Below are 27,781 nucleotides of genomic sequence, written 5' to 3' on the forward strand. Positions count from 1 at the left end.
AAGAACAAGCAGAACAACAACCCACATACACACAACACATAGCATCAACCAACCCAGTCCCTCCTCCCTTGCAAAAATCCCCCAGAAACCCCTCACCCAAAACATCCAACCATGCCGAAACCCAAAGTCCTCCACCTGGGCGACCCCATCCAATACAACCACGACCTCTACGCCCGCTTCGCCGCCAACTTCGACGTGATCCGGCCCCCGACCGCCGAGCGCGCCCGCCCGGAATTCAAGCGCGCCCTGCAGGAGCGCCGGTGGGGCAGCTTTGACGCGATCCTCCGGCCCTTCTGGAACACGGGCGGCGAGATGGGCAACTGGGACGAGGAGCTGATCGCGTTGCTGCCGGAGACGGTCAAGATCATCGCCAGCGCGGGGGCCGGGTATGACTGGGTGGATGTGGAGTGTTTAGCGAGATACGGTATGCCCCCCCCCCCGGCCCAGTACGGGTTATATAGATTGCGCTCCGCTTCAATCATCCCTCCCTGCCCCCTTTCCCCGTTTCCCCTACCCTACCCCGTGCCCCAACACACAAACCCCAATACTAATGACTGGGTGATTGGATGAAGGAATAACCTACTGCAACGGCGCCGCGGCGTCCAGCGAATCCGTCGCCGACGCCACGCTCTTCCTCATCCTCTCCGTCTTCCGAAACCTGCGGTGGTCGCACGCGGCCGCGCACAGCCTCTCGCCGATCGCCTTCCACGACGCGCACACGCACTCGCCGCTCACAGCGCGGAACCCCTCCACCCAGACGCTGGGGATCGTCGGCCTGGGGGCGATCGGGCTCACGATCGCGCGGAAAGCCCGCGCCGCGTTCCCGGGGATGCGGGTCGTGTACCACGATCTCGTGCGCAAGGCGCCCGAGGTGGAGGGGAGTATCAACGCGACCTTCAGCGAGACGCTGGACGGCGTGCTGGGGCAGGCGGACTGCGTGGTGCTCGCGACGCCGTTCGCGGGGCGCACGGTGATTGACGGGCCCACGCTCCGCAAGTTCAAGAAAGGGGGGAGGTTGGTGAATATCGCGCGGGGCGGGTTGGTGGATGAGGAGGCGCTGGTGCAGGCGTTGGAGGAAGGGCGGATCAGTGCGGTGGGGATGGATGTGCACGCCCGGGAGCCGGCGGTGCATCCGCGGTTGGCGACGGATCGGCGGGTGATGATGCTCAGCCATAATGCCGGGGGCACGGTGGATACGCATGTGGGCTTTGAGCGGTTGGCGATGGAGAATGTGCTCGGGTTTTTGCTGCGGGGGAGGGCTCTGACGCCGGTGAATGCGCATTTGATGCAGAGTGAGAAGGGTGAGAAGGTGAGGAGTTTGTTGTGATGATGGTGGATGGAAATAAGGGAGTTATAGAGAGAAATCTAAATTATTGTTCATCTTCTTTTTTTTTCCTTTGGCGGCTCTATAGGTATAAGTACAAGTACGAACATGAAATCAAACCTCTGGCCACACGCCAGCCGACGCCGATTCATTAACACACAAGCGCACAGCACATACATCCACATTTAGGTGGTGCATCACTCGTTGTAGTGGTATACCTAGCATCAGTTAGCACTTGCTCCCACATGTCGTCCGGGGCCTGGGGGAAGCACATACGAAGTAATCCGGCAACCCAAACACCTCGTACCCCAACCGCTGCGCCATCTTGGCGAACCCCTCCGTCTCTACCAGATGATAGAACGGAAACGCCGGGAACATCGCCCCGTCGCGGTGCACGTCCGCCTTGACCATCAGCGCGGTCCCGCCCACGCCATCCAGCCGGATCTCCCGCCCCGGTTGCGGGTAGTCCTTGTTGGCCAAGTAGGCCATGAGACTGCGGTAGGTGGGCAGCTCCGCGTAGCCCTCGAGCAGGATCTCGTCGGGCCCCATCGTGTCCGCCAACTGCTGCGCCGTGGCGCTATCGATCCACGAGTTGAAGTCGTACGGCCGGACGTCCATCTTCTTGGCGTCCTTGTTGTAGTAGCGCTGGAAGCAGTTCGGCACGATGACGGGGCGGTCGTGGCCCGTCAGATCCTGGATGAGCGAGGGGGGCGTCTCGATGATGTCCGAGTCCAGCCACAGCACCCACGAGGTGGCGGGCCCCAGCGTCGTGAACAGCAGGCTGTTGCGCGCCAGGCTCATCGACTCGCGGCGCGCCTTCTGGTTCTCCAGCTTGTGCCGCTCCTTCTCGTCCTGCGACTGCAGCGGCGGCTCGAAGTCCTGCCGCAGGATGCTGACGCTGGCGAACCGGTCGGCCACCGGCCCGTTCTGGGTGACGCTAATCGCGTGCTCCAGCGCCGCGACCGCCGCGTTGCCGTCCTTCGTCTTGGGCACGATGAACCCGACCGAAATCAACTCGTGCGGGTAGCTCAGCGCCACCACGTTGTCCCAGTATTCCTGGTAGAACCGCGCCAGCGGCGTCAGGATGAGCACCCGCTCGCCTTTCCGCGCGGCGTCGCTGGTGCTCGTCAGCGCGTTCAGGTTGTAGTGTTCCACCGGCGGCGCCGCGGCGTGGCCATCCTCGCGCACGGCCTGGGATTTGAGGAAGGGTTTCGTCGGGGGTGATAGCGGGTGCTCGGCCGCGTCTTCGCGGCGGAGTTGTGAGGAGTCGAGGTCGGGGGGTGCGTTACCGGCGGCCGCAGCGGCGGCGGAAGGGGATGGGGAGAGCAAGAAGCACAGGAAGCCGAAGGCTAGCAAAGCCGCCAGTAGCAAGGTGATGGGACTAGTGCGACGCATGTGGCGTGCCGCGGCCATCGTAGCCAAGCCCGGCTCAACTGCAAGAAAGATTAATTTGCGATGGGAGTTGCAGGGGGGATTGTCGTTCCTTTCTCGTATTCGAGGGATAGCAGGGAAGCTAAGTAAGCGATCAAGGTGGTTTTGCAGCGGTCGGTCGATTCGGAGCTGGGTCGACGCACAGGATTCGGGTGATTCGGTGGCTTGGTCTGGGCCCGATAGGATGTAGGTACGGTACGAATTGGCAGCGGAGATTTAACCAGCAAGAGGATGAAAAGAAATCACCAACCGTGCCCCAAACATACTGTAGAGAGTGAGTGGAGAGAGTTGGTGGAGTTGGGGAGCGTGAGGGGGGAGAGAGAGAAGAGAAGGTGAAGAACTGCGATGATGGAAGAAGATGTGGTCGGGTTTAATGGCAGGCTGCCGGGAAACGAACTGGACGCGCGGACCGAATCCAGTGCTCGTTAAGTTAGTTACTGTGTAGGTACGGTAAGTAACCTAACTTAGAAGATCTGCATCCAGCTAAAAGATGCCAAGCCAGGCTTGTTCCCAGCCGTTGCATTGGGACCAGATCGCGCCGCATGCGGCCGTTGCACTGCAGAACTGCCATTGCTGCCATAACTGCTGCCATGATTAAATTCATGGTTCTATTCGAGTTATTCTAGATGTGTCTAGTCTAGTCTAGTCTAGGTAGTGTCGTTAAAGCGCATTTATAGTACCGTGTACTATACCCATTCAAGGCAGCGACCGCATCACCCCCTCGAATGCAACCAGAGCCATGGCATTCGCCGGGAATGCTCGCAAGAAACACGGTACAAATCCCCTCCAGTATCCTTTCAATCCTCGCTCGCGATACACCGCGACCGCCGCATCTTTCCACCGCCGGAACTTTCGCTCCCCGTCCCCAAGGGCCCCGCCCATCGGGTCCGTCATCAGCCGTTGCTTCACCACGTCCGACGGATACGAAGTCAGCCAGAAAATCTGCGCCGAGATTCCACCCGCCCAGAAATTGATCGCGGGCGCCGACAGACTGCTCTTCTCTTTCAACATCCGCGTCAGAACATCGTAAGAACCCCACCAGAAGAAAAAGAACGCCCGGAACACGATCGTGGCGCAGAGTCCGCGATAAAGTCCCGAGATTCCATGCGTTCGAAGCTACCAGAAACACAAAAGTCAGCACACTTCCCGTGTCCACGACAACACCAGCAGCGCATTGAAGCGGGTAGCGAGTGATTATAGCCCTTACCAATTTCCGCACGCAGTCAATCGGGCCCGAGTACATGCGCTTCGTCTTGTCCGCCGAATACTGAATCTGCAGTCGCGCTTTGACGTGTTCCACCGGCGCCGCGATGAAGCTGACCGTCGTCCCCGCCATGATGCCCGCGATTCCGTGGCCGAAACTCGGGAGGGTGGTGGGATCGGTCTGGCGACCGCTGAAGGGTGTCATCGCGCGTATGTGCGGCTTCGAAAAGACATTCTCGAGTAGTAGGCGGCGGTATAACGTCAACGACCCCAGCATCCTGAACGACGATGGGACATGGTCAACATTCGGTGGTCCTATGGTTTAGGCTTTCGAAATCATCACAACAGGACTTACACCGAATCCATCACCATCCATCCGACCAGCGGCGGCGTGGCTCCTTTGTATAACCCGCTTACTCCCTCCTTGCGCACCGTCTGTAGTACACAATCGACCGGACCGCGGAAGTGTGATTCATGGCTGGTTTGTAGGCGTACTTTGACCGTATCGAACCTGCGATCGTCGACCAACAATTAATCCTGCGAAATGGGGTTCTCGGGTGGAGGGTAAAGAGACGTACGGATGTCCAACTAGGAAGCAGCAACGGCGAATTAGTTTGTCTCTTCTAGCAGCGCCAAACGCGGATATTTGAAAAATACGTACCTGTTAATTTTGCGATTCCGGAGAACACGCCCGCAACAAATCCCTTGTAATCGCGCTTCGAGCTCGTAGAGGGAGGGGGCACCCCGCTCTCTGTGCCGGCCTTGGCCATTTTCTGTGAGGATGGGCGCTCCGCCAGACTGGTTGTTGGCGAGGCGACAGGACTAGGATTTGATGACATGGGCGGCGGATGCTTCTGAGTGTGAGGGAGGTTCAATCTTCGAATGTAAGGCCAGTGAGGCAATCCGAGTGGCTGCACCTGGCCGACAGGTATAAAACTCGATCGGGGTGTGCGTTTGGGGGTCCGTTATCGGACTACAGGATTGAGGATGGTCTAATAGATTCGAATGTCGTCCATGGATTGCGAGAAATACAAGGAGATCAATATCACAGCTCGAAGTATCAGTAGACAATCTATGCAGTTCCTCTGGAGTTGGAGGGAGAAGGGATGCAGTCGTGGGGAAAGATGAAAAAAGATGGGGGAGACAAATAAGATGAGGAACAATTGATTGAAGATGCGGCCCCGCAAAATCCGGCGGCTCGGGGAGTTGCAAGCCAGCTCCGGGCGGCAAAACTGCCGGTCGACACCTCGGGGTGGCTACGCTTTCCGCATCAGTACTAGTACAGTACATATACCTTACGGTGATAGTCGTCTCAAGACCAATGATCGATAAGGATACCAATTTCAATAGATAGAATGCTTGAAACATTGATCGCGGTCAATTTCTATTCCTATTTCAGTCTAGCCACGAGGAAGACAGTCTGTTTCTGTACAGTCCCCGGTAAAGTGAAGCTGAAGGTGAAGTAGATGTAATCTCGAGAAATCGAGAGAACTCCGAGAGAGGAGAAAATGTAAGCAACGGAAAAACCAGAAAAAGTTCGTGTGTAACACAGTAGCCGAAAGAAAAGAGTTGAAAATGTCTGGGTTTGGCGATATGGGGTATAGGCGCATGATCTCATAATACACGAGAAGACAAAAGAAAATGAGAATGAAAATGCAATATGGAGGAAATCAATTTCTCGCGATGATGTGGCTGTTCAGTAGCCCTTCAGCCCTTTTCTGGCCTTCTGCCGGGCCCGCTCGGCCTCGCGGGCGATGAGCTTATCCACTGCATCAGGCGCCGGGCCGGAGTAGTGGCTTTCGCGAGCAGTAGGGTCAGTGGTTGTGCCAGAGCCCAGATAGCCACCTGCATCCTCGAGTGCGAGAGGTGTAACTGGTCCAGGGCTGTTCAGCGGGTCGAGACGCGGTGCAGATGGACTGGGTGAGAGTGGGCGTGAGGGAGCTTTGATAAGAATGTTTCCATCCGCCAGGTCTCGCCACATGGAGTCGCGAGAGCCGGCTGACGCACGGTATCCGTGCTGTCGGGGTTGTCGAGGTGATGGAGGCTGCGCAGACAAGGTCTGAGAGGTTCCAGAGGACTGATAAACAGCGGGATGGAACCGTGGCAAGCTTCCCAGATGAAAGGCTGGGGCTGGTTTGGATGAGTTTCCGCCACGGGCGCGCGATGGCTGGGGGGAAAGAGGGCGACCAGCTGACGACATGGCAGGAGTAGCGACCGGCGCGTACAATGTCGAGCTATCAGAGCGCATTCTGGACGGTTCAGAGAAGTGTGAACGATGCCCTGGACGAGATGGTCTTGTATGGGTTGGCTTATCACGATTTCTCTCGATGTGCTCACGGTGGGCGAAGTAGTAGCCCTTGTCAAAGCGTCCGGTCAACGGGGTCACGGGAAAATCGTGATCGTGCGTGATATGGGATGGCTTTGGTATAGGTATCGGACGAGATGCAGAGTGGTTGAGATTGAGACCCGCGAAATAGTCTGTGGTTTCCGAGACGGGTGACTGGGGGGACGGCGGACTATAAGTCGACGAGGTGGCCGTTAATTCTTCGAGGGATGACAACGAAACTCTGGTGGGGTGACCGTGTCTCGCAATAAGAGTCTCTAGCTGATCTCGGGCACGAAGATTAGAGGGACGTTGGGAAGGCGATAAAGGCAACGAGAAAAGATTGGCTAAGAGCACGCGATCAGCATGAATCATTGGGAATGTGCAGAACAAGCGCAGAGCCAAATGCCACACGTGTCCGGCGGGCGTAATCTTGATCTCTGCCCACAAGTGAAGCTGAAACAATGAAACAGGTCATCGAAGGGTCAGTTGGTATAGAAGAAGAATGCAAGCAACCCAAAAAGGAGAGTGCATTCCACTAGTACTGTAGGAGGGGGGTGGTGGGAAGATCTGCTGGCACAAGGTGGGGCAGAAGGATGATTTGACAGAAGGCGCACGACGGACGAGTGAACGACCGAAGTCGAAGAAGAAGGACTTACCACTGGTCAATGGTGGGGAGTGAATTGAACTGTAGGAGGAGGACGGATAGAGAGAGGGCAAGGAAGATGCAGATGAGGAGGAGGCTGAGGGGGAGGAAGGCGGAAAGGCAGCCATTGAGGGTTTTATTCTGGAGATTTGATTGTCTGTCCCTTTTCGTACCGTAATTCTCTTGGGGCGTTTCTGTTCCCTGTTCAAATTAAATCCCGCTTTTTTTTTGTTCCAACCAGTACCGAGAGTGGGTTCAACGGTTCAACCGATGGGATGGGATGATTTGGATCCAGGCACCCCGGATGCCTTCTCCTGACAGCGGCTCTTCGCTGCCAAGTCAGGCAACCGACTGACTGTTTTGCCTGATGGTATTCTCTATGCAGGGTCCGTTGTTGTTGTTGGTGGTGTTGTAGTTTGTACAGTAGATATATTGGAGGTTGTCCCAGGATTACGGATACTATTTCGACTTGAATCTTGTCCTCGACCGAGGGGGGGAGGAATTTTCACGCAGGGGAAAAAAAGAAAAGTTCGGGTGTGTGTCTAAATTGATCGTCAGCTTGCGGGGAAACCCAAACAAAGTTGACAAACGTAAGAAAATCAAGACCCAAAAAAAGCCCATGGCGTCATGGCGGGAGACGCGGGAATCCATTGTTGAGGGGCAGGCGGGTAACTCATGGTACGGTATGTATGCATCTTGGATCATCATAAAAGGAGGGTTCCACTTCTTTCCGTTGTGCTGCTGCTGCTGCTGCTGTTGCTGCGATCTGCCCTCCTTCATGTCGAAGGAAGTACTCTCCATACCAATAGTGTTTGTATGAATCAGGGAAGTCGGCCAAGAAACAAACGAGAGATGCAGCAGAAAGGAAAATCTCATGCACGACCTACCGATCAAGTTCCTATCTCATTTGGGTGTTGGTTGCGTATGGCATCAACGATTGGTTCCTGTGGAACCGACGGGCGCTAGTCACAATCGGGCTAGCCTTCAATGACTCTGAGCTGGTAAGATTGGAAGGTTGTGTAAGATGGAAACAACTTTGTCGATGGAATGACGCCAAGTTGGCTCCGGTTATTGGAGTACACAAGCGAGGAATGGTAGGTAGGTAAGTGAAACAACGAAGAGGGGAAAGAAGAATGGTAGGTGAGGCTAGTGTGGGTGGTAAAATGATGGCTGGTCACACCTCATGTAAAACAAATATTTAGTATGGTGGGAACAATAAGGAGGAAAGAATAGGCTGATTGACAACGCATGAGGGGGTCTTGGCAGGCCTGAAAAGGATTCATCGGTCGTGTTTCAATTCAAGCAGGTATCCAAATGAGTATGTAGGTACAGTACATAAGTGAAATACCTCAGGCAGCCAGGCGGGGTTTGACTAAGCGGAGGCAGGGCGGCGATTGAGTTAAGTAAGAATAGTGAATATGTACAGTACTTCGTACTCCGTGCAGTACTCGTACTTTGTAGATCGTTGTCGGAGAGTTTGTACGACAGAATAAGTGGCCAGATTAGTCGTTCCCTGCATGGGGCTCGGATCAGTTTATAACCTTGAAGATTGCTGCGGAAGGATCCATTTTCCTCCCGCCTGATGCCTCCTCGTTCTGTCGTTAAAACCTGCTGCAACCACACGCGGGAAACTCGGGTGACCTGACCTGTTAGTTCTACCACTATCACCAAAAATAATCCGAGTCAGGACACCGCTTCATCCACAAGGGTGAAGAGTGACTACGGTTGGAAAAACGACGATCTCTCGCGCCGCCCTTAGTCTGGCCGACCGAAACCGTTTGGTCTCAGGCGAGTCTAGAGTGAGTGACCAGCTTACCTTCTCGTTTCGTCTGGGTTGGCTCGTTCTAATCACATCCTGATATCAGTACCACCTCTGCCGATCCAGATGTATTCAACCTTGAAAGGCTATTGGCTGCCGGGGGCTATCACACATTGTTTGTGGCTGATAATGAAGACGGGGGGAGAGGATCATGCAAGCCATTGTCCATTGTTGACAACCCGCGACGATATCCGCGTGTCGTAACCCCAGATCCGAGCAGTTCAGACTGCACAGTCGATCTGCAGCTATCTGTGCCACTATAGACTGGGTTATCACTTCGGACGGGTGGGGAGGACGGGACTTAGGGCTGGAACTTTTTTCATCCTTCTACCAGACTCCTAACTGGGTTGAGAGGGGAGGTTCGATGTGATGGTGCAAGGATATGTCCCCAGCACCATCAATACCGGGCGAGCTTAAGAGAGTGTCTTGCGTCCGACATTCTGAGTGGAGGACTGGGGCCATCCACACGGGGCAGCACGATCAGCCGACTTGAATCAAATCCCCCCCTCCACCACCGGCTTGCGCGCTTCACATTACTAATTCAGCAGGGCATCTTCAATAGTCCTGAGTCGTCACCTTTTGAGAAACAAGTCTGTGAGTCACCGCAACCTTGCCCACAGACACCTCTAGATTGGTGAGAAGACCCCAAATGGTTTATTCTACTGAGTAAAGGGAAAGACTGACGCTCATCCATCATCCGCCCGTGAAACTACAGATAAACACCTTGACTGTAAACCATGTCACTACTCGTAGAGATTTGATCGATCCGGATGGGGCGGAACACCCTTGATCAAATGTGCAGGCATCAGCATAAAAAACCTAGCTCGCACATCAAAAGATCGCCCGGCCACAGGACCTTCGCAAAACTTCTTGTAAGATGATAACTGGTGTCTCTTCGGGAGATCGACTAGACTGAGTAATCCTAGCTATAAGGGCTTCTGATGAGCTCAAGTATAACAATACATGTATTGATGACTCCGACACCGATGGAATCACGCGCCACCGAGGCAATCTATTCCGCAACACGCCACACAACTGTCTTGTCCACTGTGACTGGAACTGCCCCTGCCCAGCTCATCGATGTACACTGTTCTCCGACCTGCGTCACTCGCTAATGTTACGCTTTCTGTCACACCTTTCCGCTGGAACTAGCTATCAAATAATATATGTCGCCCCTCATTCATTGGCGCCCTGGAAGATCGTTTCTGCAGGTCTCCAGATTCGGAAATATGACCATGTAAGTCGCTTGCCTGCCTCCTCGACCATCTTCACAGAGCACTCCTACCATCAACTGGAGTCAGTTGCGCAGTTCAGTAGTATCGACTTGACTTGAGTAAGTTCCAAGTTGCCAACCCCACACGCAACCGCGGGAAAATAGACCAACCATTCAAGTCGTAGGACAATCCCCACCCCTTCCCCCACCCTTCCCCACCCTTACAGGCGCATTCCCTCGGCGATGATTATATAACCCATCTTTTAGGTAGTAGTGTGTTCATCATCCATACAAAGTAGTACAAGTAAAGTCCGACATTCAAGTCCCGAGGACCTGCACTAGTTTCGCACCCCTCCTGGAGGAGCAGGGGCCACTTCGCTTGTTCCTGTGATCAATTCTGATCCCGGCAACACTATACCTAGTTGCGTTATAAGCCAATTGCATGCACAGGAGTGGATCAACGGGTAGGAGCGGATAAGCGGAGAACGGAAGTTGGTTGTGGCTTTGACACTTTTCCAAGGCCCCAGTCCATGGTAGCCAATTACTCAGTATCCAGAGACCAGAGCCATACGTATAACTGTCTCAATTGCATTCATGTGCGATGACGGAATGGCGCGTGGTGCTTTCTTACCTGGATATAGACATTGTAGTCTTTTGCTCCCTGACACGGCTATAAGGTTTTGCGCTATGGGGAAGATTGTTCTACTATTAAACTGAATTGCTGTGGAAATCTAACAACTTTCTCTTTCTATTTTAGGCCGAACTTGGCACTGCTTTTTGCTTACTGAGCGGCCCGAAGCGTGGAAAAAATACAGAAGTATATATTCTAAGTTATTTTTAAGTAATCCCGGATTACTCCAAGAATAAATACTAGAAAAGTAACTATTATACTAAATTTTTATTGAAGTTTATAGAATTTAGTTGTATTATTTTAAATAAAATGTATATTATTAATAAGATATATCTTATTTTTGTCTTACCGGCGTGTGTATTATTTATCTAAAGATTAGATATAACGAATAGATTAATAACTATAGAGTAATTTATAATATATATATTCTTTTTATATAAATAATATATAAAATATAATATATATTTAATTATAATATGATAATATTTTTTAAATATAATTTATTACTTAATCTTCTCGACCGGTTGTTTTAAAAAGTATATTATATTTTAAAAAAGACTTTTATAGAATTTAGTATAGAAGAAATAAAAAAAGACATATAATATTAGATTTAATATATAATTATCTAATAAATAAAACTGATTAAACTGATTAAACTATATATTTAAAGTCTGGATTTTAGTAAAAAGTCTAGACTTTATATATAGTTAAAAAAAACAGCCGATGTCACGGAGCACCTTCGGGTACGCATTCCAAAGGATAACCGTTGCACCATTGGCAAAAGGACTAGGATGTAAAGCCGATGGCTTTACACTGCGTACGCTATATAAGGTTGCATCGATACAGGATTCAGGCAGGATTCAGGCAGACAGGTACTCTCAGTGGTTCTTCAGGTATTCTTAGTTCTTAGTGGTTCTTCGGATTCGGGGTCAACGGGAGCCTCTTGCTCACACCGTGACAACTTTCTTTTATATATTTTTCAGTAATATTTCAAATAGCTAGATTAATAACTATTTTATTTCAGTATATTTTAATTATATTAAAATTAAAAAAGATATCATAGATAGATTTTAATATTAAGAATAGTTAAAATAATTAACTATCCAGTCTTTAACTATACTACAGTTAAATATAAAAACTTTCTTAATCTAACTATAATCTGGCGGTCAGGTATAAAAATTCTAATTAACCTGACCTGACCTGGCCGTTAGCCACTCTAGTTTAGAAAGAATAAAGAAAGTAGAGGGAGTTGAGAGAGTTGGTAGAAGAGCAGATAAGTAGGCTTACCAGCTTACACTGTGACAGGTCTGTTATATATAAGTCTGCTTCATGGCAGCCGATTCTGCCAAACATACTTTGTTTAGATGATTCCGCTGTGTATAACAATCCCCGGTCTCGCTTGATCTATAAAACAAGGACTATATTTATAATCTTTACTCATTAATCATGACATACACTCTCATCTGCTGTGACGGTCACACAGGTTTAGCTACTCTAACCTGGCCTGACATAGCTGTTAGCCACCTTACCCATAGTCTACCAAAGTGCTGGCTGTGGAGGAGCCTGTTATTGTCCTCAACCTCGCACCATCATTGATCAGCTCTTGTCCAATCAGGTGAACATACGTGGGTCAAGTATATCGTGACTGAATAGTATACGTCAGACATAGAAACATGGGGGGCTGATAGCGGGTGTGTGGAAGCATCACAACCGGACTATCTCGTCAGGGTCTAGACCCCCGGTGGTCGCTACGGTGGCATTCGGAGGTCTAATGCTACTCACTCGGTACAGAGGCAGAGTAGTGCTGCCAACCATGTTTACCACCAAGTATCACCTCTTCACCAGGTCCGCTCACCTGAAAATGGTTCTTATTCCACCCCCCTCGCATCAACCGCTAACCATACTATCTACAACCCACTCCCTCCCGACCTCTCCCGACCTCTCCCGATCTCACGCCAGTACCTGTAGACACCATGGCTTCCTCGCGAATCGTCGAGCTGGCGACCCGGATCAGCGAGAACACCGCGATAGTGGACGCCTACCTTCGCGAGAACCAGCTTCCATCTCCATCGTTCGACGAAGACGGCCCGGTGGACTTCGCCATCCAGAGCGAGGAGGTGAAGAAGGCACAAGAGGATGCAATTGCCCTCTCGTTTGAGCTCCACCAGCTCCTGCTGGGCCCCTCCCACTTCCTCCGTCCGGTGGTAAGTGCTCTGGCGCGACGGCGATCAGGACTGACTGCCTGCCTGCCTGCCTGCCTGCCTGACTGACTGACCGGAACCTCCAGCCAAATGGCCTGAGCCTGCAGGCGATCTCCAAGCATGACATCGCGACCAAAGTCCCGGTGCATGGCAAGATCTCCTATGCGGCCCTGGCCCAGCAATGCGGGCTGAGCGAGATCAACACCCGACGGTTTGTGCGGTACGCCATCGTCCACCATCGGGTCTTCTGTGAGCCTCAACCGGGTTACGTCGCCCATTCCGCCGCCTCGCGGCTGCTGGCTGAGGACCCCGTCATGCGCGATGTCCTGTCGCATTATCTGGAGGAGTGCTTTCCCTCCTTCGCCATGGTACGTCTGCCATCTGCCATCCGCCATCACTCTTCCTTCGGCAACATGATTTGACTGAGGATCCGGGACAGACCTTGCGGGCTATTGACCAGTTCAAAGATAGCGGTGAGCCCAACCAAACGGTAGGCGACTTCTCAATTCGGTCCGATGCCCGATCACGATGCCCTAACCGTGCCACAGGGCTGGAACCTCTACCACGAAACCCAAGACGCCCCTTGGGACTACTATGAAACCCACCCCGCGATGGCCCGCCGCTTTGCCAGCACCATGGCCTACGAGACGGAACGCGAAGGGCGATCCAGTAACGTCCTGGTGGAAGGGTATTCCTGGACCTCCCTCCTGGCCGAGACGACGGCGACCACAACGAGCCCAATGGTCGTGGACGTAGGGGGGTCCCGGGGCAAGACCGCGCTGGAGATTGCGCACGCCCACCCGGAGCTCACGCTGCTGGTGCAGGACCTGCCCTCCATGATCGAGGGCGCCCGCGACCAGCTGCCGGCCATCCCCGCGCGCGAGCGGGTACAGTTTATGGCCCACGATTTCTTCGCCCCGCAGCTTGTCCCGGCCGACGCCTACATTCTGCGCCATGTCTTCCACAATTGGTCGGATAGCAACGCCGTCCGCATTCTCCGCGCCTTGGTTCCGAGTCTGCGGCCGGGGGCCCGACTGATCGTCAATGATTACATCGCTCCCGTGCCCGGGGTCTTGAGTCTCGCCAAGGAGCAACGGCTGAGGTAGGGTTCTCCGTTCCTCGGTTGGGACGTTTTACGCTCTGCGATCCCCCCGTCAATGCTGACATTCGTTAGGGAAATGGACCTCATCATGTTGACCCTCTGCAATGCATACGAACGCGAGGAGCAAGACTGGAAAAGGCTGTTCCAGGAGGCGGATCCCCGATTCCACGTTCGAACCATGTCGGTGCCCAAGGGGGCGACGGAGGGGATTATCGAGGTGATCTGGGAGGGTTGAGATGCTCGGTCTGCAGACGGCGACTGCCTCGCATACCACTCCAATTGTGCGAATTACTCGAGATTCTTCGTTACATTGACTATCGACTATGCTTTTACCTTTGGGCCCACACATGGAGCACACACGTAACACTCCCCAAACCCACCCTTGCGTACCCGACCTGTAAGAGGCAATCCCGCCGGAATCGGTGGGTTGCATCAACCGGCCGATCCTGCTCAGCCCATAGATAACCCTAACGGTGGCAGTAGTGGCGCAGATGCGACCTTGGCGTGATCCAGGAGTGATTCCGGTGGAGGCTCGGGCAGGACGAAGGATCTTTAGATCTCGCACATAGAATGTATTGCTACTATCTTCTACTGGTACTCTAGAGACGGTCTGCACTCAAGCGAAAGTAGCGGCTCTGGGAGAGGATGACATTGTACCACTCTGATAGTTGGATTTTTTTTTCTCCACTGTTCCCTTTGCCCTCGCGTTTAGCAGCGGACGAAAAGGCCTACGTCGGGATGTGCATAGGAAAAGGGCAAGCCTGTGCTGCGTTGTTCATCGATACCGTCAATCACCCTGCGCTCCGCTCTTCGCCCAGACCTACGACCAATGCTCTTCCGCCAACCATGTCCACCACTACCTGAATATAGATCTCCAGGAGGGCCTGGAGCCCGAGGAAATCCTCAATCGGAAGCAAAGCGACTGCGCTTCCGCAACGCCGGCCCCAACCAGTACAAGGTGAACATGCCTCCGACACAGCCGACGGTCAGCCCGGCCAACAATGTGGTGCCGCGGGCGACGCCCAACCGGTCATACAGGGGGTCCGACCACATGATGGCGGCGAAGGCGAGATAGGCCCGGGCCAGATCATTGATGGCAAAGAGGCTGGCGCTGTAGCGCAGATAGGCGACGGCGACGTAGCTGAAGACGCACTGGATGACGAGGCTCATCCCGGCGACCTCGAGCACGAGACCCACGGTGGGAACGAGCCAGTGGATGTCGGGACGCGCGGTCCAGGCAAACAGGAACAGGCCGACGGGCACCAGCACGCTGCCGCACAGGGCGGGCACGAGACGCTTTTCTGGACGCGGCCACACACCACGTCGGAAGTCCGCGTTCAGCGACCAGTGCGTGAAGGCGAAGTAGCCCGGAAGCACCAGGAGCGTGCCGACAATCGCCCCCAGGAAGATCAGCCCCAGTTGGCCCAGCGTCATGGCGTGCATGGTGATGTACACTCGCGGCAGCACCTCGAAGTAGCTGTAGAAGATGGCGTATACCAGTCCGATGTAGACGGTGGTGAAAAGGATCGCCGGGTCGAGCGCGTTGATCTTCCACGGAATCACGAGGGCGTCGTAGACGATCTGCGTGGGCCTCGCGTCGCGCACGGCGATTTCGGATTGCGACTGGAAGGCGGGATTGCCGGTGAGGGCCCGGAGGCGTTTGGCGCGCAGGTGCAGGATGGCCGGTCCGGAGGTTTCGGGGAGGAACAGCTAGAATTGCCATGATTAGTGACCTCGGTCACTGTCTCGGATGGGGTCATTGGTCATTCAACTCACCAGAAAGACAAAGCACCCCCCGGCGGCCCACAGGACCTCCCACATCGACCAATGCCACCCCTTGACGGGGACGCTGAAGCCCGCAATGACCGGCGCCACCGCGGGGCCCGCAATCGAGCAGACAGCCCAGACGTAGAGGCCGTAGGGCAGGTTCGTTAGCCCCGTCACGTCCGCGATGGAGGCCCCCCCCGTGGCCAGACCGGGAGAACCAAAGAACCCCTGTAGAAATCGTAGGATCAGAAATCCAGGGACGTTGTTCACCAACGCGGTGGGAATGCTGAGCAGCAAGAAGATGGTCACTGAGACCACATAGGGCGGATTGCGGCCAACCGAGGGGATTTCCGATAGAGGGCTCCAGATCATCGGCCCTGTCCCGTAGCCCAGCACATACAGCGACATCCCCAACTCGGTCACCGAGCGCGAGACCCCGAAGACGGTGCGGAACTCCCCCTCCGCGGCGGAGAAGATGGCCACCGACATGTAGACCATGAAGGTGATGAGATTCACCTCCAGGTACACGAGCAGCTTGGCCCCAAAGGACCAGTTTTGCGGGTTGTCTGGGTCTGTGCTCGAATACCAACCGACCTGGATCGCTCCTTCGGCGGTGATTTGGGGTTCATTCCATGGAGGTCGTGTCGCTGGCTCAGGTGCCGGCTCGTCGGCTGGCTTTTCCTGCTCCTGCTGCTGCTGCTGCTGCTGTTGCGGCTGCTGATCGGTGGTGAAATGCGCTTCTGAGCCTGTGGTGGGTGGTCTGTTATGTTCTGACACTTATCGGACGGGTTGGTACAACCTACTGCCACCGGACCTCGACTCATTCCGAACGTGATTCTTCTTCTCCCGCGCTTCCAACCCGCCCTCCTCATCCCTCTCCGATCCCGTCAGTGAGCTCGACCCGACCGGCAGAACCGTGCGAGTGGCGGCGAGCCGATAGGGAGGAGGCAGCTTGAAGCCGGGCTGCTGTTCGGTGGGTGGCAACAGACGCCCTCCTGACAGCCAGCGCCCAATCAGTCCAATAGGGGAATTGGTGAGTAGATGAGCCATCTGAGACCGACGGTCCGGAACGACAGCGCAGGGTGAGTCTAGAAAGGCGAGGGGAAAAAGACCAGGAGGTCCCTCTCCCAGGGCAATCAGTTCTGGCGGTGTCTCTACACTCCTGGCACCATGCAAGGGGTTCCGGTCCTGCCGTCCGTCCAATAGGCCAGTGTCACAGATTCCACCCCATCTCCAGGAATGCGGCCTTTGGCAGGGTTACGTTTGGTAAGTATGTAGTATGCTGTCATGACGCAAGGTGGACGGAGTAACCCGAAGAGAATTCCGCTGTCCAATGATTGTAAAGTGTCAATGTAGGATCACTAAGGTTAGGGTTGACCCGACTGCCTTTTCAGACCCACAGCAATCACTGCTGAGTTGACATGATGACACTGGCAGGCGGGCTTGAGGTACGGAATGCTATCCAGACCGGGTTCGTCCAAGGGTTGGGATGCTCTCATCCGGACGGTGAGATTCAGTGACCAGAGACGAAACGCAATGGGCTCTACTGTCAGAGACCGACCTTGACGGATAATAGCTGTCAAGACCGGCCTTTCTTGTTTGCAGGATTTTGCATTTAAGCCCTACATGCCTCAAACTCCCTACATTGACACGGACGCACACTTCTCGACGAAAGCGTTCACATTCTTCAAGGACGTCTCATAAATTCGAGGCCAGTACCTATAGCCCAACTAAAGAGTAAACGTACGCAACACGCATAGCCATTCTCCCATTCCCGCTGCCCCCAGTCTTCCTAAAAAGAATTCATTGGAAACCGAATCGATTGCTCGAGCTAAAACTCCGTCCGTAGACCCTCCTCCAAGGCGCCGTGCTTCTGGTCATGTTTAATATCATCGGCGATCTTTTCCGCCACCATATCTAAATCAGACGGGAAAAGAAACAAGCACCCCCAAGAGTTAGTCTTCATCATTTCCTCACAGAGGTAGTGAAGGAGTCGGAACCACACTTACAAACCACGCCGAGAGGAAGTCCCGGAGGTAGGAATCGGAAGACGGAAGCGTCTGCAATGCGCACTATTGGTTGCCCCCGCTACGTGAGCACCTGTCCCAGATGTTGCATTCTGGAGATTCACAGAACAGAGGGGAGGAGGCTTACGATTCTTGACACCAAAGACACGACCCTTGGGGTCCACCACTGCGTCCGGGTCTCCCTCCTTGCCCATGCGACACGTACACGCGGGGTGAGACATGGAATTGAAGTTCTTCTTCAGGTAGTCGTGGATCTCGGCGAAGGTCTGAACATCGGGGCCCGGGGCGACCTCCCCCCCGACCAGGACATTGCGCTCGAGGACGGGCATCTGAAGGTACTGGCGGATCCGGCGCACGGCGGCGACGGCGATCTCCACGTCGGTGGTCGACGTCAGCCAGCGCGGATCAATCACGGGACTGTCGTGCATGCTGGGAGAGCGAATCCTGATGTGGCCGCGGGACATTGGAGTCATCAGCGTGCATACGATCATCGCGTAGTTGTAGCCATCCTGGGGAAATCCGACGTCGACGGGGAAAGAAATGAAGAAGCCTTCCGGCCAGTCCTTGGGCAGGCCGGCGAGATCTGTTTTGTTTTTCGTGGGTGAGGAGTCAGTCGATCCGTCTTGTATACCCAGACATTCAACCTATCTAGTTACACCGGGGGGGGGGGAGGGAGTCCTGACCTGCGTGAGTGCTCGCAGAAAAATTGCGGAGCTCGCTGGGAATGTCGGCGAACCCGCCGAAATCGGGCCCCGGGCTCGACAGGATGCCCGCCTGCGCCTCGTTGAACTCCTCGACGGCGTGCTGGCGAGGACCCGCGTACTTCAGGGCGGAGTTGGTCTCGACATCCACGCGGTGGGCGACGCCGAAGCTGATGTGATCCTCCATCTGCTGGCCCACCTTGGGGGCGTCCAATACAACGGGGATGCGAAGCTCCTTGAGCAGGGCGGCATTCCCGACCCCAGAGACCTGCAGAAGCTGGGGGGTCATCAGTCCGCCTGCGGTGAGCACGACCTCCTTGGTGGCCGTGAGATTGAACACGGTCTTCCCGCGGCTGGCCTGCACCCCCGTGGCGGTGCGATCCTGGTCGAAGAGCACTCGCTCGGCCAGCGTGCGGTTGTACAAGAACAGGTTTTCACGGCGGTGGAGGATGGGCTCCAGGAAGGCCTTGGCCGACGAGGCGCGCTGCCCGTCGGTGTGGTTGATCGTGTCCAGCACCCAGCTGCTGCCGAAGAGCTCTCCGGACATGAACCCCCCCACCGGCCGCATGCCGACCTGGTCGAAGGCCTTCTTCACCCAGCTGCTGAACGGCTGCGCGTAGTTGGGATAGGTCACGTCCAACGGACCGCCGTACCCCACGTCGGCCGGGTTCAGCTCCGGGGTCGAATTCGCCCGCCGCTTGTGGGGGTCGATTCCGGTGAAGTTCAGGCTTTTCTGGAAGTACCGCGTCACATTCGCGTACGTCCAGGAGTCATCGTCCACCTCCTCGGCCCACTTCTGCATCGCTCCCACGCTGGTCGTCATATACGCCATCAAATTGAAGGCCGAATTTCCGCCGAGCTGCGGGAAATCCAACGACGGAGACGAGTCAGTACAACGGACCTCCAAAGGACGGTAACCACAGGGTGCAGGGGTGGAAGGCACGGTACCGTACCGTCTTTGCATTGGTATAATGTTTTACCCTGCCATCGGCTCCCTACGCGAGTGGTGTCAGTTCTGTCAGTGCACGACGAGGATGGGAAAGGCCACAGACCGCTTGCGGCTCGGTATCGAATCCCCAGTCCAACTCCGGCGGGATGTGTCCCGTCAGATAGTCGGCGGCGTAGCCCGGGACAACACTGGCATTCGAGACATCCTGGTAGAAGGAACCCGCTTCGACAATGGCCACGGTAACCGAGGGATCCTCGGAGAGCCGAGAGGCGACAGTTAGACCCGAGGCTCCGCCCCCGACGACCACGTAGTCAACGGTCTTCTCGATGGCACCGGGATACCGGGTGGGATCGCGCAACACGTCCGGGCCCAAAGGTGTCTGATACCACGGACCATTGGGGTAGCTGAGGGCCACAGTGGAAAGGGTCCAAGCGGACAGAAGCGCCGTCGTGAATGGAGAGCCAGCCATCTTTCCTGCTGGCGGATACGTTTGAATTTCGTGATGACACTGGACGATGCACGCCGCGCAGCAGTTATAGGAAGCCGGCGAAGGGGTCTAGCCAGTCTGGAGGCATGGTGGTAACATCGGTTTACAACTACAATGAATGGATGGACCGAGTGATGACTGTGTTCCGGGCTCGTCGGAGGTACCTTAGCGCTTCGTCTGCATGAAAGGCAATGACGGACGATGATGTCAGTCAGTGTGCTCTAGTCGATGATGTCTATAGGTGAACAACCGTTCAATCTCGTCAAACGGCAGTGATGATCGTGAGAAGACGTTTGAGAAACCGGTGAGGTGCACCTGTCTGCATCCCATCATGGATGGTGTCTCATTGTAAGATCTGTATCCACGACCATGGGTAAGGATCATATCGAACAGTCTAGAGCAGTGCGCTACAATGGCCTCATAGACGTGACTCAACGACCTGGACACGAAGTATCCAGCGAGCAGGAAATCCCGACCAAAAGACCCAACCCAGCCCTAAGTCGGTCCAGGAAGCTTATTCAACGGGGTGCATTTGGTACGGCTACGCCCGGGGAGGATTTCGCCCCGGGGAAGTTCATTTCTCTTTCGTTTTTTGCGGTCGATTTTAGTCTACAGAGAAAGGATAAATGGTATGGACGGTTCAAGTGGTGGAAAAACGAAAACTGGATTGCGCCAAACTAGGAGCGACTGGGTAGTACCATTGCTTTCCGCGCCACCCGACAGACGCACCGAACTAGCTACCACCTAGGAATGAGACTGCTAATTGGGCAGCAAATTCAACCACTTCTTGAACACATTATTCGGATCATACTTGCCTTTCAATTGCTGCAACCGGGGCAGGTTCTCGCCGAAAACATCCTTTACCCGGCTGTCGTGGTGAGAATAATTGGCATAGGCGCGGGCATGCGCCCCGGCACCGGCGCGGTCACCGACCTTGCGCATCATCGCCTGCTGCATCGACCGCATGGTCTGGTCCAGACCGGGGTTCTCCCACCGGAACACGCAGCCGACATTATAGAACGGCCCGCGCGTGGCGTAGGCCATGGCCGACTTGGGGACGCGAAGCACCTCGGTTTGAGAGACCAGCTCGAAGAGCACGGCGGTGCGCGAGGCCTCGGGATAGGCCTGGATCATCGCCTGGTAGTCGTCCAGCAGTTCCTGAAAGAAACCTACCTCCAGCGGGAGGCGGACGAAGGCGCCGCTGAAGGACTTGCGACCACCGTAGGTGGCGAAGGGGTTCTGGATGGTGTTCAGCTGCTCGTAGGGGATCATGGTGGCCGTGTTGACCGTGGGCTGCAGCGCCAGAAGGGGCGCAAAGTGCTGCTCCGCGGCGGCGCGGGGCCCGTTGTAGAAGATGGCCGCCAGGATGATGTCCCCGCTGAAGCCGAAGAAGATCCCCTGGTCCTGCTGGGCCGGGCCCTCGTCCTCGAAGGTGTTGACGAAGGCCAGGATCTCCGGCAGTCGATGGGTCGGGTAGCTCAGCAAGCCCGCGTAGACCTCGTTGGGCTGGTCGTACGCCCGGAAGACGAACTCGGTGACGACGCCGAAGTTGTGGCCGGCGCCGCGCAGCGCCCAGAAGAGATCGGCGTTCTCCGTGTCCGATGCGCGTAGGATGCGTCCGTCGGCGAGGACCACCGTCGCCGCCAGGAGATTGTCAATCGTCAGCCCGTGGCGCCCCGTCAGCCACCCGTATCCGCCCCCGAGCGTCAGGCCTCCGACCCCGGTGTGATTCACCGTGCCCCCGACCGTCGCTAGGCCATGTACCGCCGCTGCCCGGTCCACATCTTCCCAGATGGTGCCTCCTTGCGCGGTAATGGTTTTGGCGGCGGGATCTACGACCACCTCTCGCATGCGCGCCAGACTGATCACCATCCCTCCCTCGCTCGCCGAGGCGCCACTGGTCGAATGGCCGCCGTTGTGCACCACCAACGGAATGTGATGCGCTGTCGCAAACCCCACCGCCAGCGACACCTCTTCTGCCGTCATGGGTAAGACAACCGCGGCCTGGAAGTATCGATTAGCAAAGGGGGGAGAGGGCGGCGGGGAATTCCGACGCGGCTTAGGGTTTGTTTCTTACCGCTCTCTTTTCGCAGGTGTCACTCCATCGTTTGATACTCTCCGCGTACCCGGGCGAGTCCGGTGTCAAGACGAGGGCATTCGTGCCGCTTAGGTGCTGGCGCAAGTCGTCCATATTCGGGGACTAGAATGGGCGCATAGAGTGGTGGACGATGGTCGTAGCCGTGGCAGGAATGTAGGGGCAGCTGTGCGGGAGAAAAACGTCTCGCAAAGGCCCGCGACCCTAAATACGTGAAATTTGTGGCCGAGCGGGGATCAACATACCGGAGCAGCAGAAGCCGATCCTTCCCTGAATCCTACCTAGCCTTGCGGTGTCTCCCCCCTGTCATTTCGGGTCCACTCTACTGCAAGCAGTCGCTGGGAGCTCTCCAACACGGGAGGACAGGGGGCCTACAAGCTTCCATTCGCAGCCGCCCATCCGTTAATGACAAGTGTCAGGTCTGCGGCGCTCCCGGCGTGGCCCGTCGGGCACGTTACATTTTGGCCTTAGAATTACTACCTTGTAGCGCTGACCTAGAAATGATAGGCCGAGCGGCTTTCTACGAACGGAGGTTGGGTTGGGAAGTATAACGATCTCATTGGCCTGTGGAGAATCAAGACACCATGAGGCATGTTCTGACTCTCGGGGTTACATGCGCTATTTCTTGAGATATTGATTGAACCAGGTGACCCCCTGACTGAAAGACTGTTCTTTGGCGAATCGGTGACGGGTCTTGTTCAGGTCACAGCGAACCGCAAAGCCATGCTCCACATCGGAGAAAATATTGATCTGGTAGGGGACATCCAGCTTGGCCAGGATCTTTTCGCTCTCGTGCCGCTTCTCAGGCGGAAAGAGATTGTCCCGGGCTGTAGATCGAAATGTGGACATTTTTGAGATTTAGAAACCGGCGGAAATAACCAAAACCAAGAAGACTGTGGAACGGAAATAGCTCACCACTAGCGGAAATGCTCAACGGTCCCTCGATGGCTTCCAACTCATCGGGCTCGATAAAGGTGGGATGGGCGACGAAGCCGACATCGAGCTGGCCCGGGTGCAGATACCGTACGACATACTTGCCTCCGTAACAGTAACCAACGCCGCCGATGCGCTGACATCCCAGTCTCTCCCGCATTTCCCGGAGAGTGGCCGTGACGATGGGATCGGTTTGCGGGGGGAGATGACCCTGCAGCCAGTCCATGACTTGGAAACTTGGCGAGTGATCCACGGGAACCGGATCCCCCTGAAAAAGGTCGGGCATCACCACGAAATACCCGTTGGCCGCGAACAGGTCGGCAATCAGCTTGGAGTTGACCAGTGCCAGGCCGAAGATGTCGGACAGGAATAGAATCGCATGGTGGGTGGACTTGTCCGGGGGGTAGGAGACGTACACCGGAACTGGACGAGGTCGAAAGGGGACAGGGCAGGGGTTGCTTAGCATGTCTTCAAGGGTCCAGTAGGCGTCTTCTGGAAGGGACAGGGACAGGGACAAGGACAGGGACTGAGTGCGACATACTGTCACCAAACTTAGTGAGCTCGCCTTTGGTCTCGCCGTCGTGCAGTGAGCCACCAATGCAACACTGGGAAGGTGGGAGGGAGGTCATGGTTGGCTCGAGTCACAAAAGATCTAGTAGAGTCGCCAGGAAAATCGGCATTTACGATGAACGGAAGAGAAGGAAGACAGCCCAGGGGGATCCTTTATCAGGGCTACATAGTGGTTACATAATAGGCCTCCAGTTGGCGGTTACAGCAACCCGAAGGCATGTGTCTAGATGGCAAATGGAGTTCCATGATTTCAAACGAGCGAGGCGTGTCCTTGCCCGTGACTTCAATGTTACACGGCCATCCAGCATCAAACCCTTCCCCAGGTCGCAGAAAACCTAATTGGCATGAGGAGCATCGACAAGAGCATTCACCACTGGCTGATAGCCGTACAGAGGGGTTAATGCTCGATGCCAACACCACATTGGCGCACAGACAAATGCAACCCAGCGCAGCAGAGGCCCCATCGGCGACCAGAGTCGTCCCGTGTGCAGCTGCGCAAAGAGACTGGAGAACGAGAACACGTAACGGGCTCTAGCCTCCCGGCGGTGACGATACTCCTCCAGCCGCTCGCGCAGCATCTGTGGACTGGGGGATTGGCTGCCAAAATATGCATGCAGCGCGTTGGCCAATTCGCCTGCATCCTCGATGGCTTGGCAGGCGCCCTGTGCAAGTGATTGGGATGGTAGGTTAGCCCGGAATGCCCCGAGGAGAGATGAAGTCCAAGTAATACATCCAATCGGGAGGTGAGGAACGTACCTGACCGATGAAAGATGTCATGGAATGAGCCGCTTCCGAAATCTTAGGTTAGTACCAGATGTTGGGTCCAGATAGGGGAGTCCATGGAACCATACAGTCACCCACTAGAGCTACCCGTCCACAGGCCATCGCAGGAAATGTCGTCTCCTCGAAGACATCACTGGCTGTCACCCGCTCGGCCAGATTCACCACTGCGGTTGGGGACGATGGGTCAGAATCTTCGCCAGCACCATAAATCCACACCACCGTAGAGCAGCACACGTACCATCACGAACCCGATGATACTCCCCAAAAGGATGAAAGCGGTCTCCATAAACGTCATTGATGATGGCCTGAGTAGCATTTTTCCAACTGGATCGCGTTGGATTCTTCAGTTCAGAAGACTAATATCGGATGGATCCATGAATCAGTGGTGCGGTAGGGTTTCCCTGAGGGGGGGGGGGGGGGGGAACGGATGTACTGTACCTTCACTCCGACAAACCATTGTCGGTTGTCTATGCATGGCCAGGAGGTCAAGATCGAGTCATCGTAGAAGACCCAAGTAGCCACCCCCAAATCAGCCGGTCCCAGATGCTGCAAGGGATGGGTGTAGCCGGTCATGTGGGTACGCCCGGTGAAGCGGATGGTGTTGGCCCCCTCCAGCCCTTGCGTCGCAGCCAGAATGCGACGGGTGGCTGATCGAATACCATCCGCACCCACGACGATTTGTCCTGCCAGCTGGCGGCCATCCGCGAGTCGCACCTGAACGCTGGGTGCGGTGGGCACATCCTCGATATCAACCACCTCGGCATCGAGGAGGACATGCTCCGGCCCCGCCCCCTGGTACAGCGCCTGGTGCATGGAATGCCGTTCAATCGAGTAGACGCTGTAGCCGAACTTCTCCTGCACCCAGTCGTAATCCACCAGGCTCCACTGCGTGCTGTTGCGGAAGATTTGGATCTTGCGCAGCGGCTGCCCTTTGCGGCGGATGAAGTCCAAGTGGCCCAACTGCTCCAGGATGCGCAGGCAGTTGGGCGCCAGCGAGATTCCTGCGCCCACGGGCGTAATTTCAGCACTGCGCTCCAGGACCTTGTATGTGATTCCGAGCTTTTTACAGATGCCAGCCAGAGTCAGGCCGCCGATTCCTCCGCCGACAATGAGGACATCGACCTTCGTTGTTGCAGAAGCTTGTTCCATGATAGGGAGGGGGGAAGGTCAGTCGAGACAAGAAAATGCTCCTGGATGTTGGTTGCTTGAGAGAAAGTGAGCGAGAGGTGACAACTCTATGTATGGATCTATACCCCTACGGATGAGTGCTCGGGACACACTCATGATCGTCATGCCCAGTTTGTCCCTTCCCGATACATTCAGCGATGTGGGGGATTAGCATCCCCGTGAGGTTGTATGAAGGAGAGTCTATGCAGATGGCAGCCATGGGTCGGAGGGGGTACTCTCCCCCGTCTTTGTCGAGCCCTCGGGACGCAATCTAGACCTCGCGTTGCATCTTCCTCCCTTTCTAGGGCTCGAAATCTGTTCCCGTTCGTCTCCGGCGATACGAAAAGTAAGTGGGAAGAAGGGACGGTCTGGACAACACTTCGATGCCTACTACACATAGCACCCGTGGATGTAGATCTTCCGGATGGCGTCGGAACTATTCGCAGTGCATTGTGGCATTTGGGCTAAGGGAGCTTTTGGAAGGGAAAGCGAAGCAAAAAATCAAAGAATTCTCGCATAGCCCCCAATTGCGGGGCCGAAAAAGAAGAAGGGTAAAGATTAACACTTTCAAAATCCACACAATAAAAGACAAAACCCACAGCTGCAGAGAGCATGTGTACCCGCCGGGACTTTACTCCGCCACCTTCGGACTAATAGCAATAGACGCATCGCCCTCAAGCCAGGGACTTCCCACTTTGCTAAAGTCCAGAGCAGTCAGGTCCGTCGGTGGGCCCTCCTTGCCCCAAAACAAATCATACCGGCGCACCAGCGTTGCAAGGAGACCCTGGGCGATGATCCCGGCCAGCGCCTCCCCGGGGCAGCGATGGCAGCCGGCGCCGAACTGCAGAAATGCCGCCTCGCGGGGGTTGTTCAGGTTCTGCATCCGATCGTCCGGCTGCAGCCACCGCTCGGGGATCCATTCCTGTGGGGTGTGGAAGATCTCCGGGTCATGATGGGTCAGGTAGGGCGAGATGGAGACAATCCAATTCGGGGGAACGAGGTACTTGCCTCCCTCCAGCTCGACCGCACGGTGGGTCGTGCGAAACATATGCACGCCTGAATAATGCCGGCCCGTTTCTTTGATCCCGGCCAGTAGCTCGGGGCATTTTCGCGCGTCCGGATGCGTGGCCAGGGACTGTCGTAGCTGGGCCAAATAGTCAGGGTTGCGTAGTAACTGCATGAAAATGATCCACCTCAAAACGTTTAGCGACGATGCCGTGTGTAGGTCTGGACGCTGGCATGGGGATCATGGACGACAACTGACCTCAAGAATGGTCCACGAGATGCTGGCCACCGTGCTGGTGTGGGCTGCAAACATCAACACCGTATGATGGGAAGGGAGATATCCCTCCAGATGCGCGGTGCGGGGATCCTCCAGGGTGAAGGAGATGTAGTCGAGGGAATCCCTCCAGATCTCCAGATTCCGGCGCCGATCGGCAACCTGCTGCTCGAAGATTTGAGCAAAGCGATCCCGATTCTGCTCCAGCCGGCGCGCCGCAGGGTGGGGAATCCATTCGGGCAGCAGCAGATTGAAGGGGTGCCCGATGTCTGCCTCCATGTGGTGTAGGATCTCGTAGAGCTCGTCCAGATGATGGTCGTAGAAGTCCTGACCCATCAAGCACCGGACAATCACCCGGTGCACAAACCGGGAGGTTTCCTCGAATACTGGGACGGCACCGCGCTGGCTCCAGCCCTGAAGCGCCTTCCCGGCCTCCTCTTCGATCAGCTGGAAGTAATGCTCCAACGCTGCCTTGCGATTCACCCCGCGGTTGAGAGAGTTCACGAGCGTTCGGAGGTGGTCAAAGTACCCCGGCTTGGCGATCTTACGGAGAAACAGACCCTGATATACCGAGACACGCCAAATCAGCTGCATGCATGTGGTGGGGAGCGGGGGGTAGTGCTGGAACGAGGCCTACAATTCCACCCCCAAATGACCAGGTGTCCTCCTTGACATCGGTATACATGCGATTGAGCTTGACCCCGCGCAGGTAGACCAGATTCGCAACCAGTAGCTTGATTTGGAAGATCGATCCACATTTCTGCGTGGCCTTCTGTACGAAGCTCACAGGATCGGCAAGGAAGGCAGCGGCGTCCCCGATGCGAGGCACGCCGAAATTCGGGGCAGGCGGCGCTCTCTTTGTGCTCTCTGTCGGCCAGAACAGGCACACGAGGCACACCACTAGGGCCCCGATCACAACCGAGGAGTAGGCGAGCTGCTGCTCCAGAAAGAACAGGGGGGATAGCAGGTGAGAGGCGATCATGCTGGCTTCCAGGGGAGTCGGACGAGGGCGATTCTAGGTGAGTAGAGCCACATGAGAGAGTAGCCGGTGCGTGATCCTTTATCAACCACGCAGCTGCTGTGATCGAATCATCTACTCAGTGGAGGGGCGAAACATGGGCCTGTACACC

The 27,781-nt window shown here is 55.4% G+C and overlaps 10 protein-coding genes across 10 annotated transcripts; 2 read left to right on the forward strand and 8 right to left on the reverse strand.

Moving 5' to 3' along the window:
- Positions 1–84: 84 nt before the first annotated feature.
- Positions 85–1,327, forward strand: BO72DRAFT_530174 (D-mandelate dehydrogenase-like dehydrogenase; the record flags this gene model as incomplete). Its single annotated transcript, XM_040950284.1, has 2 exons — positions 85–424; positions 573–1,327. The coding sequence occupies exons 1-2, from the start codon at positions 112–114 to the stop codon at positions 1,325–1,327; spliced, it is 1,068 nt and encodes a 355-aa protein (XP_040798480.1). The 5' UTR covers positions 85–111.
- Positions 1,328–1,372: 45 nt separating this feature from the next.
- Positions 1,373–5,098, reverse strand: BO72DRAFT_435211 (alpha-1,6 mannosyltransferase subunit). The gene is made up of 7 exons (XM_040943276.1): positions 4,620–5,098; positions 4,537–4,546; positions 4,314–4,469; positions 3,963–4,236; positions 3,465–3,871; positions 1,601–2,837; positions 1,373–1,542 (listed from the first exon to the last, which is right to left on the reverse strand). The coding sequence occupies exons 1-7, from the start codon at positions 4,795–4,797 to the stop codon at positions 1,522–1,524; spliced, it is 2,283 nt and encodes a 760-aa protein (XP_040798481.1). The 5' UTR covers positions 4,798–5,098; the 3' UTR covers positions 1,373–1,521.
- A 556-nt stretch (positions 5,099–5,654) lies between these two features.
- On the reverse strand, positions 5,655–7,055 carry BO72DRAFT_461282 (uncharacterized protein; the record flags this gene model as incomplete). The annotated part of the gene is made up of 3 exons (XM_040946515.1): positions 5,655–6,238; positions 6,296–6,628; positions 6,941–7,055. The coding sequence occupies 3 exons, from the start codon at positions 7,053–7,055 to the stop codon at positions 5,655–5,657; spliced, it is 1,032 nt and encodes a 343-aa protein (XP_040798482.1).
- Positions 7,056–12,440: 5,385 nt separating this feature from the next.
- BO72DRAFT_479499 (O-methyltransferase-like protein) lies at positions 12,441–14,215 on the forward strand. Its single transcript, XM_040947584.1, has 5 exons — positions 12,441–12,794; positions 12,878–13,159; positions 13,231–13,281; positions 13,340–13,893; positions 13,966–14,215. The coding sequence occupies exons 1-5, from the start codon at positions 12,564–12,566 to the stop codon at positions 14,126–14,128; spliced, it is 1,281 nt and encodes a 426-aa protein (XP_040798483.1). The 5' UTR covers positions 12,441–12,563; the 3' UTR covers positions 14,129–14,215.
- Positions 14,216–14,514: 299 nt separating this feature from the next.
- BO72DRAFT_488224 (MFS transporter) lies at positions 14,515–16,710 on the reverse strand (the record flags this gene model as incomplete). Its single annotated transcript, XM_040948031.1, has 3 exons — positions 14,515–15,603; positions 15,670–16,406; positions 16,464–16,710. 3 exons carry the CDS (start codon positions 16,708–16,710, stop codon positions 14,797–14,799), a joined length of 1,791 nt encoding a protein of 596 aa, XP_040798484.1. The 3' UTR covers positions 14,515–14,796.
- A 658-nt stretch (positions 16,711–17,368) lies between these two features.
- BO72DRAFT_410319 (GMC family oxidoreductase) lies at positions 17,369–19,819 on the reverse strand. Its single transcript, XM_040942426.1, has 6 exons — positions 19,441–19,819; positions 19,342–19,383; positions 18,371–19,247; positions 17,815–18,270; positions 17,670–17,732; positions 17,369–17,577 (listed from the first exon to the last, which is right to left on the reverse strand). Exons 1-6 carry the CDS (start codon positions 19,804–19,806, stop codon positions 17,492–17,494), a joined length of 1,890 nt encoding a protein of 629 aa, XP_040798485.1. The 5' UTR covers positions 19,807–19,819; the 3' UTR covers positions 17,369–17,491.
- A 721-nt stretch (positions 19,820–20,540) lies between these two features.
- On the reverse strand, positions 20,541–22,078 carry BO72DRAFT_488226 (FAD-binding oxidoreductase). Its single transcript, XM_040948032.1, has 2 exons — positions 21,902–22,078; positions 20,541–21,828 (listed from the first exon to the last, which is right to left on the reverse strand). The coding sequence occupies exons 1-2, from the start codon at positions 22,013–22,015 to the stop codon at positions 20,584–20,586; spliced, it is 1,359 nt and encodes a 452-aa protein (XP_040798486.1). The 5' UTR covers positions 22,016–22,078; the 3' UTR covers positions 20,541–20,583.
- A 409-nt stretch (positions 22,079–22,487) lies between these two features.
- Positions 22,488–23,518, reverse strand: BO72DRAFT_435230 (dienelactone hydrolase family protein). Its single transcript, XM_040943277.1, has 3 exons — positions 23,394–23,518; positions 22,835–23,275; positions 22,488–22,746 (listed from the first exon to the last, which is right to left on the reverse strand). The coding sequence occupies exons 1-3, from the start codon at positions 23,479–23,481 to the stop codon at positions 22,538–22,540; spliced, it is 738 nt and encodes a 245-aa protein (XP_040798487.1). The 5' UTR covers positions 23,482–23,518; the 3' UTR covers positions 22,488–22,537.
- A 167-nt stretch (positions 23,519–23,685) lies between these two features.
- On the reverse strand, positions 23,686–25,390 carry BO72DRAFT_410328 (FAD-dependent oxidoreductase). The gene is made up of 5 exons (XM_040942427.1): positions 24,644–25,390; positions 24,444–24,561; positions 24,274–24,369; positions 24,179–24,210; positions 23,686–24,084 (listed from the first exon to the last, which is right to left on the reverse strand). The coding sequence occupies exons 1-5, from the start codon at positions 25,352–25,354 to the stop codon at positions 23,758–23,760; spliced, it is 1,284 nt and encodes a 427-aa protein (XP_040798488.1). The 5' UTR covers positions 25,355–25,390; the 3' UTR covers positions 23,686–23,757.
- A 613-nt stretch (positions 25,391–26,003) lies between these two features.
- BO72DRAFT_488228 (cytochrome P450) lies at positions 26,004–27,646 on the reverse strand (the record flags this gene model as incomplete). The annotated part of the gene is made up of 3 exons (XM_040948033.1): positions 27,289–27,646; positions 26,637–27,212; positions 26,004–26,546 (listed from the first exon to the last, which is right to left on the reverse strand). Exons 1-3 carry the CDS (start codon positions 27,631–27,633, stop codon positions 26,004–26,006), a joined length of 1,464 nt encoding a protein of 487 aa, XP_040798489.1. The 5' UTR covers positions 27,634–27,646.
- Between the last annotated feature and the right edge of the window lie 135 nt (positions 27,647–27,781).

The sequence above is a fragment of the Aspergillus fijiensis genome, assembly GCF_003184825.1.
Source record: "Aspergillus fijiensis CBS 313.89 unplaced genomic scaffold BO72scaffold_48, whole genome shotgun sequence".
NCBI classification, from domain to species: Eukaryota; Fungi; Ascomycota; class Eurotiomycetes; order Eurotiales; family Aspergillaceae; genus Aspergillus; species Aspergillus fijiensis.